Source organism: Oryzias latipes, chromosome 17, assembly GCF_002234675.1.
Source record: "Oryzias latipes chromosome 17, ASM223467v1".
In the NCBI taxonomy this organism is placed as follows: Eukaryota; Metazoa; Chordata; class Actinopteri; order Beloniformes; family Adrianichthyidae; genus Oryzias; species Oryzias latipes.
Genome location: NC_019875.2, coordinates 5,821,872 through 5,839,472, shown reverse-complemented (window position 1 = coordinate 5,839,472; position 17,601 = coordinate 5,821,872). Strand labels below are relative to the sequence as shown.

The following is a 17,601-nucleotide window of genomic DNA, read 5'->3' as shown; positions in this document are numbered from 1 at the left end:
TCTGGAATCTTGTTTTATTGTCCCATAAATCTGTGACCCTTTAGCACAGAGGTGGTACAGACGCTCTGAGAACACTCAAAGAACCGAGGCAGGTTCTACTTTGCTCTAAAATCATCATCAGATTCAGACGCATGCAATATATTAAAGCACATCACCTAACCTACTGAGATCCTTTGGGAAGCGGGCTGCTCGCTGCATAGGTCATCAGAAAAGAAGATTTATTCAGTCTTTAGATTCTTACACATAAAATGACATGGTACAGGCCGTTGCAGACAAACTTCTACATCTTTTTTTTCCTTTGGAGATGAAACAAAAACTAAACTTTACATTGAATCTGTCTCTATGAGACTGCATGAAAAAGAAAAGGTTTCATTCATTTTTGGCGCTTTGGTAGTAAAAGTCCTTTAAAACAAAAGTAGCAGCAGTTAAGGCAAACATTATTTGTGGTTTCATTTATACCTGAGCACTAAGAGGACAAGGAGTCTAATACACCGTCAGCGGCACAAACTACTGAAGTGAAGGAAACAAGCAGAGAAAGCTCCGTTTGGACTTTACAAAGCAGTACAAAAGCACAGAGCTGAGTGATTATGCATTTAGAAAAAGCCATTTCAATCTATTCAGCCATAATAGTTAGTAAGTTCTTCTAAAAATCCATTAAAAGAATCAATACAATGCTTTGTTTTTTTTTTTTGTTTTAAAAACAGAGTTCTGGTTTGGTTCGTCATCAGGTTACATTCTGGACTACAAGCCACTGGTGAAGGACACGTTGGTCTCTCGGCTAATGGTCTCCTTCACCTCCACAGGCAGAGTGTCAAACAGGTGGTCCTCCACAATGAGGCCGTTTTTGTGCAACAGGCGGCAGCTTCCCAGCTGGGCGGGGAGTCTCTCCAGACAGTTGCCCCGCAGCTCCAGCTGAGTGAGCTGGACCAGCTGGCCCACCGTCTCGGGGATGGTGGTCAGCCCGTTGTTTCCCAGACACAGCACCTTCAGCTTGGTGCACCTGAACAGAGGCTTGGGCAGCACCTCCAGCTTGTTGGAGTTGATGGCCAGGTGCTGGAGGTTGGGAAGCAGTCCCACGTCTGGAGGAAGGACTGTGATGGAGTTGTGGCTTACATCCAAGTGTCGCAGTTTCGGCAGGGTGAACAGGGCCGGGGGCAAGGCCTCCAGCTTGTTGTGACAGAGGTGCAGAGACTCCAGGGATCTGATCTGGCCAATGGATGCTGGGATACTGATGATTTTATTGTGCCACAGCTTCAGGCACGTCAGCCTCTTCAGGTGCTGGAAACTAATGATTTCCTCTATGGTTCTGATGTTGTTGGACTTCAGGTCGAGCTCCTGCAGGTTGGTTAAACTGAACACGGCGTGGGGGATTCGCTCCAGCTCGCAGTTGTACAGCTCCAGCTCGATCAAGCTGGACATCTTCTTTAAACTGTTCAGCACCAGCAGTTTGGATCCGTCATTGTGGACCAGTAAACGGATCAAGTGTGGGGAAAGATCTGTGATGTTTGTGGGCATTTTTGTAAGGTTGCTCTTTAGGCACAATGTATTTAAATGCCTCAAATCTCGCATGGACTCTAGTCCGATCATTTTGTTGTTCTCGGAGTTCAAGTTTCCAGTTAGGTTAAGCTCCCTCAGACTCCTTAGCAAATACACCCACGGAGGGATCTCAGCAACGTCGGTGAACTTTACGTGAAGGCAGCGCAGATGATCTCGAAGGAAAGCGAAAGCTGTCTGATCCACCTTGGCGGGACAGTGGCAGAGATGAAGCTCCCGCAGGGTGGTCATCTGGGACACCTTTGGCGAGAACCTGACCTCTGGAATCAGCTCAAGTTTCAGCACCTCCAGGTCAGTCAGGTCAAAGACTGCATTTGGGAGACCAGAGAGCATGAAGAGATGCAACTCCTGCTGGTCCTGTGCGTTACGAAAGACCAGCTGCCTCAGCTTTTCAAAGGTCCACTCGTGGTTGAGGCTGATCTCCCTCAGCTTGTTTTCACTGACCTCTGACAAGAAGACACCAAAACGCTTGGAATGAAGCTGATCGTACTGATCCACCATGTGCAGGAGAAATGCAAAGTCATTTTTGACATCAGGAATGTCGCTGAAGCTGCTCTCCTCCCGGACTTTCTCAAAGGAGTATTCCTTCAGAGGCCGTCGGAACACCCAGTACAGAGAGTAGAGGCAGGTCATTCCATAGATGAGAATCAGAGCCACGTAGGTGAGGAGCAGCTTCCGCAGCATGTAAGCCATGTTGTGGGTACAGAAGAAAGTCTTGTACCCCGTCAGCTGTTTGATGTCGGGTTCACAAACATGGTAAAACTTGATTTCAGCCAAAAAGGTCGAAGTGTACGACAATATCAAGATAAACTTGACCGTTTTGACAGCAGTCTGAGCAACGTAGAGCTTGTAGATGAAGTCGCTATCCTCCACGTGGGCTCTGAATTTTCTCACCTTCTCAAAAAGAGCTTTGGCCTGCTCCCCATCCTTCTTGTCCAGGATTGTCATGCTGCTCGGCACTTCTGCAACAGGCTTGTCTGCCGAAATCTTGACCCCGAGCATGGGGGTGGCCTGGCTGGGACTGGCCCCTTCGTTGTTTTCCTCCAAAGACATTTGGTGTGGAGTCGACGAGGCCCCAGTCAGCCTCTGCTTGTGCTCCTCTGAGTCCTCGCATGCCGTTTCAGACAAGGCCTTGGTCGTCCATGGTGACTCAAAACAGCGGCCCAGGATGGAAACAAAGTGCTCAATCTTTGAACTGGTTTTGGGGTATTTAAACCAGAAATTGCTACTGACCATGAGAATGAGGGTGTGGATGAGTGCGAGGTATGGGAAGTATTTGGAGTACCAAGGCAAGGCAATATGGTAGCACATTTGGTTGATAAAGACATACTGTTGAAAGTCCAGGTTTGTCTTGATACCTGTTGGTGGAGGCTGATTTGGGTATTGTTCTGCAGAGGTATGTAGTACCGAGTGAATCTCATTAACAGCCTCATCTGGAAGATCCTTGCTGACCAGTGGGACAGCAGTTGCAATGGAGTCACCAATGGGTGCCGATGACCCAGCCTTCCCAGAGCACTTCTGGGGAAAGGAGTTGGCTTTACCTCCAGAGGCATCTTCTGGCTGTCCCAGACACGGAAGACAGGACACCTGATCCTTGGAGATCTGCATGGTTGTCCCAAAGATGGCCAGCATGAGCATGACCAGCCCTAGGTAGTCCATGAAGACGTCCCACCATGGCTTTAGGATGCGGTACGTGGGCTTGATGTCGTTCAGGGACGCAACTTCAGTGAGTGTGAACATTGCTGCAACAAACAGAGTTCCAGTTTTAGAGAAACATCCCTTATGTTTACCCCATAGAGAGAAAGCAACAGTCACCCGCTGGAAGTCGGTTCTTCTCTGCTCAATTATGTATTGGAGGAAAGCTTGTGGATGTTATCTCATCAATTATTCATCCATTTTTACTCTCATTGTTAATGTGAGGAGATTTCACCACCAAAGCACTTTAACTCAATTATTGAAAATGGTTAAATTGATTGATTTCTAATGGTATTACTTCACTTGCTCCAAAAATCGAAAATTTGATTTGTGATTTTTCTTAATGTAACATAATTTTGCACATATTTTAACTTTTGATACTTGATTAAATGTTGCTATGAAGATTTATGTCTATTTTACTGATATAGTATTTTTTAATCATATATATGACTTTTATAAGTAACATAATCTGCTTATATTTTGGATAAATGATCTGCATTAGCCATGTTGATTTCTAAAAGTTATTTTTTACATAATATATCAAGTAATTCATCTTTTTCATGTGAATTATTGATATTTAAGGATTCTTAATTCTGTCTGATAAAATTTTGGAACCGGATAAGGATAAATCATGTAATAAAATGGTTATGGTATAACGGGGGTGGAATTATATAATTTCGCTTCCTTCCACTCCCTTTCAAACAATATTTATTAATATGTCTAATTATCCTAAGTTTGATATGTCATTGTATGAATGTATAACTAATCATTGTATTGTTTTTGTGTATTATTCTTATTTGATTGCTTGAAATAAACCATTCAAAATAAAATCCAATCAAACTCCTTTCCTTTTAATCCAGTCCTAGACTCTGATCTTTAGCGTTTAGAGTTTCTGTTTTCATTACGCTTTTTTTCTCTCTGAGCTTCTATTGTTATGGGTCTTCTTTTCTTTAAAATTATTTTATTTAACTTTGACTCAAAACCATTGACTGTATAAAGAGAACTGGATTGAGTGACTCCTCCCCCCTGGTGTTCCAAACAGGAAGTGGCTGCAAGAAGCCAGAATCCCAAAGACTTCTAAAGAGAAATAAACAGCTGTTAGCCATTCTATTGGTCACAAGAACCATTCTGAATCTGATACATCTTTTTTTTCTTCCTGATATTTTTTCTTTATTTCTAGTTAAAAACTGACCAATCAGATTCCCTAAAGATATGACATCCGTTACATGGAAACCCCCATAACACATAGAAAATTCTGACAGGTTGAGTCCAGAATCTGTGGTGGATGGTGAACCCAGGAAGAGAGGAATCACCAGCTTCCACTGTGGAAGCAGTGGGACTCCATGTCAGGATGCCGTCAGACAAACCATTGCGCTCGGGCCCGGTACAGTCAGGGCAGCTGTGAGCAGTAGGGACGCCACAATTCTGGATCAAAAATCGAGCCATATGTTACACGGTTTAATGGAATCGTAGGTAAAGTGAACGGTTGCATCACTACTGAACACCAGCATGTTTACGGTGAGAGTGTCACACAATCACTGTGCCAAATGTAAGAAGGATTGTGTATTACTGCATTCTTTACATTACGCCAGGCTTAGGATGAGCCAACTCAAAGGTGTTACGTTCTTATTGGCAAATTTAAAAACAGTTGTTTCTGAATGTTTTTGTTTGTTGTTGTTAAGTAAACCTCAAACACACATGGAACCAAAAGGTGGCTTTGGTTGACCCAATTATGGAGGTTTGAACTGAAAGAGAATTGTTGGAGACCCCAATGGTTCTTAAAGAGGACCAGTTGGGGGAGAAATGTCGCACAAATGTTGCACAAAAGAAAAAAGAGCTTTTCCTCCCTTCACCCTGAGTAAGCTTTGGTAAAATGACAAGAGGAACATTGAGGATTATAATCCTCGTTTGGGCCGACAGACCCTGCTGGAGCCTAACCGGATCAGGCCCCTAAAAGCGCCGTGTTCTCTCTGCTGAGGCCTCATCAGGCTGTAAATGTGTAACTGAGAAAACTGCTGACTTTCACCTGGCGGAGGTCTCACTTTCTGCCACATTTAAACCTCAGACGCTTCATTTACTAGAGCACAACAAGTCCGCACCGAGTCTGGACATGCTGCTCCGGTTACAGCGAACAGAGCGAAGACTTTCGTGGGTTTCTTCTCCTGACACTGCAGGCGTGAGGCACACATTTCATTCACAGAGCCCTGAAAGCTGTGTGAGAGCCTTTGTTTGGACTGCAGCATTATGGGATGCATGAAACATGAGCCATTCAGGGGATTGGAATGTTTTTAAAAAAATAGAGCCGAAGTTTCATAAAAACACGTGAACGAGTCAAACCCCAAGAGTTTACAGACGTGAATGGACAACCAGAGACTTGAGTGTCTAACTGAAGGTTTGTAGGTCTTAGTTTCCAACCTGCGCCGCCTGTCCTAGAATAAACCAAAGACCTTTGGTGGGGGACAGCAGACGCAGCGCCTCCCTGTGTTCATCCGCTGCAGCTGCTCGACAAAAACACGCACTTTACCGAAAGGCTTGTGTCGCCTTTAACCTCAACGGTTAAGAAAAGCTTCACGTTAGCGGGGGCGGGGTCACCTGGGGGGGGGGGGGGGGGCGGAGTCTCAGCCTGCTTTGAAAAGTTGTAAGTTGACGCGCAGTGATGCTCCCACGTGACCGCGGAGTTACGAAAAAAAACCTGAAATGAATTAACCGATAGAATCAAGTGAGGCTAAATCAGAGGAAAACGGCCGTGGTGGTTAAACTTACGTTATAAACAAAACACAACGAGGTCTTCAAAAGAGGAACTAAAAGGATTTTCGTTCATCATGTAATGCTTTTTTTCAGTTTGTGGGTCAGGTGACATACAGACATGGATGAGAGAATCAGCAAAGAGAAAACTGTTTACCCGGTACAACAGCATTGATCCGGCGTTACCTCCTTCACTTAGCGGGAGAAAGAAGTGCTTTGACCTCATCTGTAATGACTAATCTATACATTTCCAGGAGGGGAGCATGACCCCGTGTCCTCACCGTCACAGTAGGGTTATCTCGGTGCAGGTGCTGTCCTCTTCCCGCCACATGCCACTTTCTTTCTCAGCCGCTCATCAGGTGCGTCTTCAACCTCATTTGTCGGCGCCTTTGAAACTGGAGGAGCTCAGTTTGGAGACGCGCGCGCGCCTGCGTGTGGGAGGGGGGCGCTCGTGGTCGCGGGGCTTTCCGAACGGTTACCCCCATACCTCAGTGCGCGCGTGGTGCCGTTTTTCCAGGTAGACTTCCATCCTGAGGAGTGTTGGGGAGGGCAGACAGAACCAACATGGACCCCGCAGTCTGCGCTGGTGGAGTCCAGCACAGCGCCTCTCATTGGACGAGGACGGAGGAGCCACTTCCTGTAGACGCCCGCCTGCACTTTTATCTGCCGCTGCATTCACGTTCGGCTTGGAAAAACGGATACTTTTGAAATTAACATTCAACTATCAAACCCCGCAAAGGCGCGGAAACAACAACATTCTGATTATTAATCTGAATACAGTAAATGTATTGTCAACTAGACGGGGAAAAAAGTGATGTTTCCTCCAAAACGGAATAATGTTAGGATAGTCCCACAAAGGATTTTGCTTCTTGGCCAAGATCAGGCTAGAAATAGAAACAAAAACAGGACTGTGAAGTAACCCCCCTGGTTAATTGACCGTCTTCTCTATCTGTATACATTTAATCTGTATGTATACAATAAATATCTTCTGAAAATAATCTGTTTTTAAGGACGAGTTAACAGCCGCAAATTTAGTAGTAGTAGCTTCAGTAGTGCAGTTACAATAGTTACTATTTTAAAGCAAAAGGAAATGTGTTCACATAGAACTAAACAAAACAGAGTCAAATTTCCATCTTGGTGTCGTATTTCCAACAGTCCTTTAATGCAGCACAATCTTGTGAGACTTGGTAATAATTTAGCTGACTCATGAGGACTTGTGTGTTTCTGTCAGTCTCTCCTTGTGTCTAACTGTGTCTGAAGATAACCGCCCAGCTCTTCCTGGACCTGCCCGATGCTGCACTGCTGGGTGGAGGGAGGAAGTGTCAGTTGCAGTCGATCCGTACAGGTTTCAACCGGTCCTGACCTGCTGGCTGCTGCCAGCCTGTTACCACTCAGACTGTTCTGCACGGTGACTGATGGAGAAGAGAAAATGACCAAAGTGGGGGATAAACCATCTGAAATTAACCACCAGGATCACGGCAGACTAATAAACAGATTATTCATTTTTTTCTCTCTAGTTTCATCTGCATTGCAGAAACTACATTGTGTGAGTGAGACACAAGAATGTTTACTCACGGCTGGGTGTCATCTTCTTCTATGTTATCCTCCAAAACGTGCTTTCAGGCAAGAACGTATTGAACTAAAAACTCCACATGAAAACGGACCGTCTCATTTGTGCCAAATAGTTAATCTTAGACAGAAACGAATGTAATGGAGATGTTTTGATTCATTATTAAGTGGTTTTTAGCTTTTTTGTGTGGTGCAATGGCATGCTAGTGGTTGAAGAAGAAGAGGTGCATGTGAGGTATGTGGTTTAATGGTTAATCACTGTGGTTTTCCTGTCTGGGTTGGCCTTTAAATGAAAGCTGCTGAAATGGTCCTGGCAACCAGTTTACCGAGTTATCCCATGAGACGCTGTTGTAAATTACCCAGCACAGACCTCTGCTTTCAGCTCGCATCGGCTCTGCGCTGAAGGGCTGCATGTGTGGTCTTGTGGTAGGCTGAAGGAATGCAGTAGCTGCATGAGGTTTGCTTAATTAAAACATCAGGAACTGCAAAAATGTTAATATTTGAGTTTAGGTGGCATGCTGCCTTCAGGAAATGATTCATATTTCTGAAGGAAGATAAGAAAACCTGAAGAAAAAATTGTTTTCCTTAAGTCTGCCTGTTGCACATGCTCGCCATCATGTCATGACTTGTTTCTGAGACAAGCACAGATGCGGCAGGAACTCTTTTGACTTTTTGACTGACTCAGAATTCCTAGAATGCATGTCTTTTGAATCCATCAAAACAAATCGAGTCATAAATGGCTGCTCAGCTCTGCTGATGCCGTGTGTGACAATAGACTGTGACTCGCTGTCGTGTCACTGATCCAAGCTGACATCAGCGGTGAGCCTTTAAATTCAATTGACTGCTAAATGATGGCGGCGAGCAGCTCTGTCCGTTAAAAGGAGAACACAGTCTTCTTCTGAAAACAGTGAGCTTGGGAAACTGGATAGCCAAATAAGTTTCTTTCGGTTATAGCTCCATCTGCTGTTGCACATGGCGGTGTTCAAGTAATGCTGACCTTTTGCTTTAGGCTGCTCTGAAGGAGGAAAACCAGGGGGGTATTCCAGAAAGCAGGTTATGCTAGTTACCACAGTAAGTTTGAGGCTAAGGAAGTGGATAACCTCAGCTTTCGGTTCCAAAAACAGTGGTATGTTTCAGGGTATGCTTAGTTCATAGAAACTCATGCTCTGAACATAACCTGGTCTGGAGCAGGTTTAGTTGAAGGTTAGTTTGTTTTCAGAGAGGTGAAGCAGCATGGCGTGTCCATTTGAAGATGATTTAGTGGATGAAGAAGCTCAGATAATAATTTTTCCACCGTGAGAGGGTGATAAGACCACATATGGATGTACACATCTATTATCAGTGCAACTAAAATGGCAGAAATATCGTACCTATCCATCCGTACAGTTTAGATCCAGATTCCAGCTCAGACCAGGTGTGAACGAAATTGTTTTATTATTATCATTGTTTAAGTGTATTTGGTTAAATGTATGTTTAAATGTTAACTCAGAGCTACCTTTTTACCTTTTTAGAAAACAGTTCTGTGTTTGTTCATCTGTTTCTCATCCCCAGCTAGGATGAGGGGCTTTAACGACACACTGTCCTGAGCTGATAAAGAATACTGTTTGAACTTAGAATCCACCCAAATGGGTCATTATACGACACCCCCTAATGAACTTTTCTATTTGTCTGGAAATTGTTACCTCCTACTTGAATTCTTAATAAAAGGAGCACGGGGAGAAGCAGTCATTTGAGAAGAGAAATGTGGTGGACATTTTCTGCCACATTTGCTTTTCTCCCTCGTGGATGACAAACTTGATTATTGTTGTGGTCTGTTTTTTCTAATTGTGTTTTTCTTTAATGTCTAGATGCATTTATCTGACACCAGGAAAACAAAGATGTTCATGGATCTATTTGTCTGCAGGTGATGATCAGAATGGAGCAGGTAGCTTCTGGTTTGCCGTTGCAAGTTCTACGTCACTGCTACAAGCTTTTTCAAATCCTAACTGTACTCTTTGTTAAGAACACCCAGAAACAATCAGCCACCTATTTTGGAACTGTAATATTACAAAAAAGTTTTGGAAAGAATGTACTTGTTTTATAAATCACAAATTTGACTCACAATTTCAGATGAAATTTGAATGAATCATATTTGGCCTACATAAAAAGAACATAAAATCAAACATAAAATTGAAAATTAATCCAATCATAATATAAAGTAAGTTAGACATCAACAAATCAAAATTTCACAACTTTTCCCCCCTGTATTTATTAAAGAATTAGAATCGTATTTATGTACTATTTCTAATAGCACAAACAAAAAAGGGAATACGTATTTATGAAAATTCTCTGTCTTTGAACATATTCAATGTATTGTGATGTGTTTTACAATATTTCTATTGTAATATATGCCATCCCCTGGCAGTCCCGTTTTTATGACTATTGTTCTTGTCATACATACTTGTTCTATGTGTTGTGAACAGTAATGCATTAAAAAAAACATTTTTTGGGGCAGAAATGCAGTTTTAAGATTAATTTTCTATATATGTCATCATATCATATCATGAGAAAAATGCCATTAGAACATATTAAAAACACCAAAAACGTGATTTCCATTAAAGTGGGTCTTTAACTTGTTTTTATTGGTTAAATGTTTTAGTAATGCTAGCTTAAAAATAAATGAAAGAAGCTTAAGAAAAAAAACAATGTAAAGAGAAAAAAAGACACTGAAGCACACACTCAGGTTTGAACAGTTCCCCAACCCAAATTTAACCATGACTAGTTTACCCCGACCTTAACTAAGCTCATTTACACATCAACCCTTTGGCCCGCGAGGGGCCAAAGCCTGCCCCTCATGGTCGATCAGGTGTCTGAAGGTCTCTGTGGGGTCAACATAAACCTGAAAAGCTGAAACACAACAACACACAACGTGTGTATTCATCATGAACACACGAATGAAGACTAAGAAGATCACCCAACTTCAACTTTCTAGTAGACCTGTCAAATGTGTAAACGGCAACAACATTGCAGGCAATGTAGTCTGATGATTTATTCGCTTTGGGTCTGAAATGTAAAAGAAAGGGACAGGTTTATTTTTTTCACCAAAGGTGACACAATATTTTTGACTTTATTTATTTATTTATTTTTAAACTTATTTGGCCTTCTTGACTTCCCGTAGTTGGTCACGTGATCAGAATAGTCTATAAGTACAAGTGCTGCATCCGTCCGGGAGAAGAGAGCGGAGGAAGATGGCTTCGACAAGTCGGTGAGTTGCAATGGCTGCTAACCGTTCAAAGCCCGGTTTTCTTTGTTAATGTGACTCAAAGTGTCTCGTGGTAAAAAACCACCGCGTCTTGTGATTGACCGTGGGACTCTGGCGGTAGAAAGTGTCGGGCTCCATTTTTCTTCTCGGGAATGTTCAGTCTTTTGTACTCCGTCCGTGACAGCCAGCTAGCTCGCGGGCAGCTTCACGGAAGAGGCTGCCCGTTAGAACTCCCGGTTTTGTCGTTTCTCTGACATCTGAACGTTGGCCTGAAGGAGTTCTGGATCAGCCTGAAACTCCGTGGAAACGCGCACGTCCGCACATTTACCGGGACTTAAACTCGTTAATATTTCTTTATGCTAGGAAAGTTGAAGCGATCGTGAAATGGGTATTTCCCATAATTCAACGCGTTTTGTTTTGGTGGGTAGATGACACAAGCAACTACAGAACCAGGCGACTGATAAATACTGGAAACATAGGCTGTTTGTAGACTTAATAAATATTTGTTAATCCTATCAAGGTGTCTGGCTTCTTCCTTGGAGAATGTAGCGGAACATCGACTTTAAGGGATTTTCTTTGTTCGTCATTTATTTGTTGTTTTTGTGCTCCTTTTTAACATTTTTGTTATCATTTGTGTTTTGCTTGTGCAGCGGAGATGCTCTCAGTTTACCCAGAGTGACATGTCCCAACCATCCTGATGCCATCCTGGTGGAGGACTACCGCGCTGGGGACATGATTTGCCCCGAGTGTGGGCTTGTTGTAGGTGAGTACTTCAATGATAAACCTGTACTTGGCCTACATTTGTTGGAGGTAAAATGGGTCCATAGCTGGAGAGGTTTGTCTTGATGCTGAAGCTGTAAAGAGTTCTGTGTGACCTGGCCTCCACAGTCAGACCTTCACATGCGCTTTGAACAAACCTAAAAGCTTTTTTTTCCCTGCTACCGTAATTTCCGGATTATAAACCGCCACTTTTGTCACACGCTTTCAACCCTGCGGTTTATTCAATGATGCGGCTGATTTATGCATTTTTTCTAACGGCTGCTAGGGGCGCTCGAGCAGAAAAGGAAAGAGTGAGACGGGGGATAAGGTATATGTGTCGAGGAAGACACAAGTTTAATGTAAATTCCCGCTTTCTGAATGAATAGCACGAACAGACCCTCATCATGGAAAATGCAAGAAGAAATGCATATGAGGCAGCTTTCAAGTTAAAAGCAATGGTTAACAGCAGTGTGAAAAAATCCACCATCACCAACGGGTTTGGAAAAGCCGGTCTGCTGCGTGACAGAGAGGACAGTGCAGACTCAGGAGAGAATTTACCTCAGGATGAGAGTGACACTGACAGCGACAACGAAGGAGAGACACAGAGCGTGTGTGGTGAAGAATATCTGACGCTTTTCCAATCCGACACTGAGGAGGAAGACTTCCATGGTTTCAGTGCACAGGAAGTTCGTGCTGCGCAGAGGCGAGCGCCAATAAGTTACTGCTGCTCTCAGTGACTTCTACCACGATGTTTTTTTTAACCAGCCCTGTTAGTGCTGTTACTACCGTATTGCTGCCGTGTTACTGCCGTGTCACAGGCACTGTTTGGAATAGAGCTGTGACGGTGTGGGATTTTTGATCACCGCGGTGATGAAGAAGCAGGAGAAGTCACGGTGTCGCGGTTTCCAAATAAATACCGGTATAAGTAATAATTACAACGCATTATTCTTTAACAAATAACAGTAACAACTAAATCTACCTAATGAACTAACTACATAGGTGTTGTAGAATGAGTATGTGTTTGTGTCAGCACACTGGGTGTGTAGGGGGAAGGAGCGTGAGTGAATGAGAATGCTCCCTCTTCCTATCCCGCTGCACGAGCTCCCCCCTCTTTCTCACACACGCCGGCGAGCGGTTTCAGCACGTACACATCCATTCTACAACACATGGTTCAATGTGGGCACATGCGGGCGGCTTAGACAGGTGCGGCTTATGTATGTACAAAATGGTTTATCCTTTAAAAATGTAATGGGTGTGGCTTATAATCAGGTGCGCTCTATAGTCCGGAAATTATGGTAATTATGTCACCTGTAAAGGAAGTCCATTTTATTCTCATCACGGATCTATTTTCAGCCATTTTTCCTCCAAAGAAAGATCAAAGCTCCAGGACTTTGATCTGGAACGACCACAGTTTTCATTTTCTTTATCTGATTGTCTTATTTTAATGTTGATGATGAATCTGCATCATTTACACACAACAGTACAAAGCAGTACGTCTGCAGTGTGTGCACAGATCAGTGTAGCACAATTTATCCCTCAGAAACGTCAAAGAAGAACCAAAAGCACATCAACAAATATCCACCAGAACCGTCAAAGTACGGTTTAAACAGAAAAACGAGATTGTTGCTCAAATCAATTACAAGTAATTCAGCGTGTAATCAAAGTTTCCACTCAGCCTTTCTAACATCACGGTTCTGGTTCTTCACGCCTTCTGTCCTTAGGTGACCGGGTCATTGATGTGGGTTCAGAGTGGAGAACCTTCTCCAACGAGAAAGCTCAGAAAGATCCATCCAGAGTGGGAGACGCCCAGAACCCTCTGCTCAACGGAGGAGATCTAACTACCATGATCGGCAAGGTGGGACAGCAGACCTGTGGTTAGCTGTAGATAGGGGTCCAACAGATCACGGATGATTCCTACGGATCTCTAGCCACGGTTCAGCACACATGTCTACTGCAGATAACCCCCCCACCTCCTCGTGTGCACCTCGCACGACTTTTGTGATCCATTGCACCCCTAGTGGTAGAGTGACAGCTGTGGTTCAGGTGATGGATGGAGGGGTGGATGGTTGGATGGATGGATAGATGGATGGATGGAGGGGTGGATGGATGGATAGATGGATGGAGGGATGGATGGATGGAGGGGTGGATGGATGGATAGATGGATGGATGGTTGGATGGTTGGATGGATGGATGGATGGATGGATGGATGGATGTAGGGGTGGATGGATGGATAGATGGATGGATGGTTGGATGGATGGATGGATGGATGGATGGATGGTTGGATGGATGGATGGAGGGGTGGATGGATGGATAGATGGATGGATGGATGGATGGATGGAGGGGTGGATGGATGGATAGATGGATGGATGGTTGGATGGATGGATGGATGGATGGATAGATGGATGGATGGATAGATGGATGGATGGATGGATGGATGGAGGGGTGGATGGTTGGATGATGTAGGGATGGATGGATGGATGGATGGATGGATGGATAGATGGATGGATGGTTGGATGATGGATGGATGGATGGATGGATGGAGGGGTGGATGGTTGGATGATGTAGGGATGGATGGATGGATGGATGGATGGATGGATAGATGGATGGATGGTTGGATGATGGATGGATGGATGGATGGATGGAGGGGTGGGTGGATGGATGGATAGATGGATGGATGGATGGAGGGAGGGATGGATGGATGGATGGTTGGATGATGTAGGGATGGATGGATGGATGGGTGGATGGTTGGATGATGTAGGGATGGATGGAGGGAGGGAGGGAGGGTTGGATGGCACGTATCCCCTCTTGTGGGTGAATGTCTTTCATCTGTGCGTTCACCATGAAGTTGATGGTTTTCTGCTTTTCATGTTGCTGCTGGTTTTCATGTTGCAGTAAAGTTACTTTCTTGTGAAACACGGCTCATCCACATGTGGGTTCTGGGTTCTTCTCTCCAGGGAACCGGGTCTGCAAGCTTTGATGAATTTGGGAACTCCAAGTATCAGAACCGGCGGACCATGAGCAGCTCGGACCGGGCCATGCTCCACGCCTTCAAAGAGATCAGCACCATGGCCGACCGCATCAACCTGCCCCGGAACATCGTAGTGAGTGGAACATCTGAGCACATCAGCTGACCGTTTAAGTCCCGCCCTCTGAGCGCGGTCGTACTTCGGTTCCTGTCCCTCCTCTTTGCTGCTGACGCCGTGTTAGATTTCATATTCCTTCATGTCTAAAAACCGCATGAAGCCTAAGAGCAGGTCAACGATAAAGGTTTTCATGTAAGCTGAACACCATTGAGGTTCAGGTCCTAGGAAGAAGGAGGCCTCTTCAGAGGCCTGAAACATTCTGCATGGGTCCTGACTGCTCATGCCTCCATGACACTTCCAGTCTGAGCTTCACAAACGTCTTTGCTCTGCAGGACAGAACCAACAACTTATTCAAGCAAGTTTATGAGCAGAAGAGCCTGAAGGGCCGAGCCAACGACGCCATCGCATCCGCCTGCCTTTACATCGCCTGCAGACAGGAAGGAGTCCCCAGAACCTTCAAAGGTCAGCCAGTTTATAATAATAATAATCCGATACCGACAACAGATATTCCCCCTGCAGCTGATGGGTGATGTCTGCAGATACTCAAGTGTCTACAACAACGCAGAGGTTGCTGGACAATCACTTTGACTTTTTTAACATACAGCACAGAATCTCATAGGAACATGGTTCACTTTAAAACCGTCATGTAAATATATTTGACAGCATTCAGAGCATTTATTGAATATTGGACATAACTGTAACCATAAACTCCCCCTCAACTAGGTCTATCTATTAAGAACACATATCTCTATCAAAAAGAACATTTGCCTGAAAACAGTCAGAAAAATATCGGTAGATTTTTTAATATCAGACCGATACCGTTGAACTGCAAATGTTGGCCATCCCTAGATTTCTTCAACACGTCCAAGCTAACGGCAGCGTTTCTCTGCAGAGATCTGTGCCGTCTCCAGAATCTCCAAGAAAGAGATTGGTCGGTGCTTCAAGCTGATCCTGAAGGCTCTGGAGACCAGCGTGGACCTCATCACCACGGGGGACTTCATGTCCCGGTTCTGCTCCAACCTGGGCCTGCCCAAGCAGGTTCAAATGGCGGCCACCTTTATTGCGAGGAAGGCCGTGGAGCTGGACTTGGTTCCGGGTCGAAGCCCCATCTCCGTGGCGGCAGCAGCCATCTACATGGCGTCTCAGGCGTCTGCAGAGAAGAAGACTCAGAAAGGTGAGACCACACGACAGAAATGACCCAAATGTCAATGTTACCAATGTTAGAGACCGGTGAGAAGGTCCGTCTGCACCTAAACGCAACATGAGGCTGGGGACCGTTTGGGTCCATCCTCTCCTGTTGGAGCAGATGTTCTGGATAGTTTACAGACCGGGTTCTTGTGTTCTACAGAAATTGGAGACATTGCTGGAGTGGCGGACGTCACCATCAGGCAGTCCTACAGGCTCATCTACCCCCGCGCTGCTGAACTTTTCCCTCCCGACTTCAAGTTTGACACCCCCGTCGACAAGCTTCCCCAGCTGTGAGGAAGACCAACCTCCAACCTCTTCCTCCGTCTCTGGTTCTGCTTTTGAATTTGTGAAGGTGGGAGGATTTTTCAGCCAGGAAGGATCCCTCGACAGAATAAAGTGGACACACATTCCAGACTGTTGTTTAGTATTTCAGTTGTGTGTACAGACTGTACCATGTGTAAATGTCCCGGAGGGGGGGGGCCATGCTCGCAGTTTTAGGCTGGTGTCAGACTCGACCCCTAAGACTGTTTTTGTAGAAAAGAAGCAGCTTCTATTTTGTTTGAATTAGTAATTTAAGATGACGATTTTCATGAATCATCTCGTGGTTTGAATAACAATAAACGGTTCTTTATAAAAAATAAAAAAATCTTCATCTTGTAAAGTTCTGCAAATATTCTGCTGAAATGTTTCTGAAGGACGGTAAAATGTTGACAAATTTGTGAGCAACTTTGTCTTCAGCATTACGTTTCTCACTGATGGATTCTTTACCCCAAAGACGTAACTCACACTTTCAGATTCCTGTGTATAACCAGAGGTTCAAAATGTAAAATCTTTTGATAAAACTGGAATTCTTACATTTTGTGTAAATTTTAAGAAGTTTCTGCTTACGTTTTATTGAAAAATATCAAAAGCTTTTGCCAAAGATATTTCCTACCTTCAGTTATTTGGAGCCTCATTCCACCAAACCCTCTGGGAAGGCCTGAGCCGTTCAGAGCGGTGGACTCCTTATGCACGCCTGAAGACCTCTGGAGTCTCTTCCAGACCCCTGGAGTCTCCTGTGGACCCCTGGAGCCTCCTGTGGACCCCTGGAGTCTCCTGTGGACCCCTGGAGTCTCCTGTGGACCCCTAGAAACTCCTGTGGACCCCTGGAGTCTCTTCCGGACCCCCTGGAGTCTCCTGCATCTCTGTTGATCTCATCTGAAATTTCTTATTTCTGCAAAAATCCATCAGATTTTTTAAATTTAACCAATTCCTTCTGTTCCACAATAAGATTTAGGTTTTCATGACATGGATCAACATTTCAAATGTTGCACATAAACATGGACCTGTTCTTTCTCCTTGAACCTGTGACTTCTGGTGGAATTTCCTCAAAAGCATTCAGTGGTTTAGCAGACAAAACAGTCGATGTTTGACTCTACGGGTACCATGGTTTTATGTTGATCGTTCTGATCCTCTGACCTAAAGTGGATCCAGATCATCTTCATCCAAACTTCCAGCAGTGAGACTCAGACAGAAATTCCTGCTACTGAACAGTGAAGTTTTCCAGATTATTGGATTTCTTCCAGATCATCAAGTGGAAATGAAATCTGTGTCCAAACAAACAAACAAATCAACTAGAATGAATGTTAAATCCATTCAAATTTTAGTTTCCTAAAGTTCAGTCCACTGTTGTTTTTCCACATCCAGAGAATCCAAAGGGAACATTCTAGACACTGGATGGTCACATGACTTTATTCAAAGTCTTTCCACACATTGGACTGGAATGAT

At 44.3% G+C, this 17,601-nt stretch overlaps 2 protein-coding genes and 1 long non-coding RNA gene across 3 annotated transcripts; 1 reads left to right on the top strand and 2 right to left on the bottom strand.

Moving 5' to 3' along the window:
• On the bottom strand, positions 1-6,612 carry lrrc8d (leucine rich repeat containing 8 VRAC subunit D). Its single transcript, XM_004078644.3, has 2 exons — positions 6,276-6,612; positions 1-3,296 (listed from the first exon to the last, which is right to left on the bottom strand). Exon 2 carries the CDS (start codon positions 3,292-3,294, stop codon positions 742-744), a length of 2,553 nt encoding a protein of 850 aa, XP_004078692.1. The 5' UTR covers positions 3,295-3,296; positions 6,276-6,612; the 3' UTR covers positions 1-741.
• Positions 6,613-7,134: 522 nt separating this feature from the next.
• Positions 7,135-8,644, bottom strand: LOC110016807. Its single transcript, XR_002292144.1, has 2 exons — positions 7,570-8,644; positions 7,135-7,406 (listed from the first exon to the last, which is right to left on the bottom strand). It is a non-coding gene; the product is annotated as an uncharacterized LOC110016807 (long non-coding RNA).
• A 2,067-nt stretch (positions 8,645-10,711) lies between these two features.
• gtf2b (general transcription factor IIB) lies at positions 10,712-16,688 on the top strand. Its single transcript, XM_004078643.4, has 7 exons — positions 10,712-10,807; positions 11,455-11,567; positions 13,285-13,418; positions 14,518-14,664; positions 14,979-15,108; positions 15,539-15,820; positions 15,995-16,688. The coding sequence occupies exons 1-7, from the start codon at positions 10,791-10,793 to the stop codon at positions 16,126-16,128; spliced, it is 957 nt and encodes a 318-aa protein (XP_004078691.1). The 5' UTR covers positions 10,712-10,790; the 3' UTR covers positions 16,129-16,688.
• Positions 16,689-17,601: the final 913 nt, after the last annotated feature.

What these genes read in the sequence shown, in the direction of transcription:
- gtf2b (XM_004078643.4), top strand. An exon ending in CGAGTGTGGGCTTGTTGTAG is followed by an intron (nt 11,568 to 13,284) that starts GTGAGTACTTCA and finishes TTCTGTCCTTAG; the next exon opens with GTGACCGGGTCATTGATGTG. An exon ending in ACCTGCCCCGGAACATCGTA is followed by an intron (nt 14,665 to 14,978) that starts GTGAGTGGAACA and finishes TTTGCTCTGCAG; the next exon opens with GACAGAACCAACAACTTATT.
- lrrc8d (XM_004078644.3), bottom strand. Translation starts at nt 3,294, where the DNA reads ATGTTCACACTCACTGAAGTTGCGTCCCTGAACGACATCAAGCCCACG.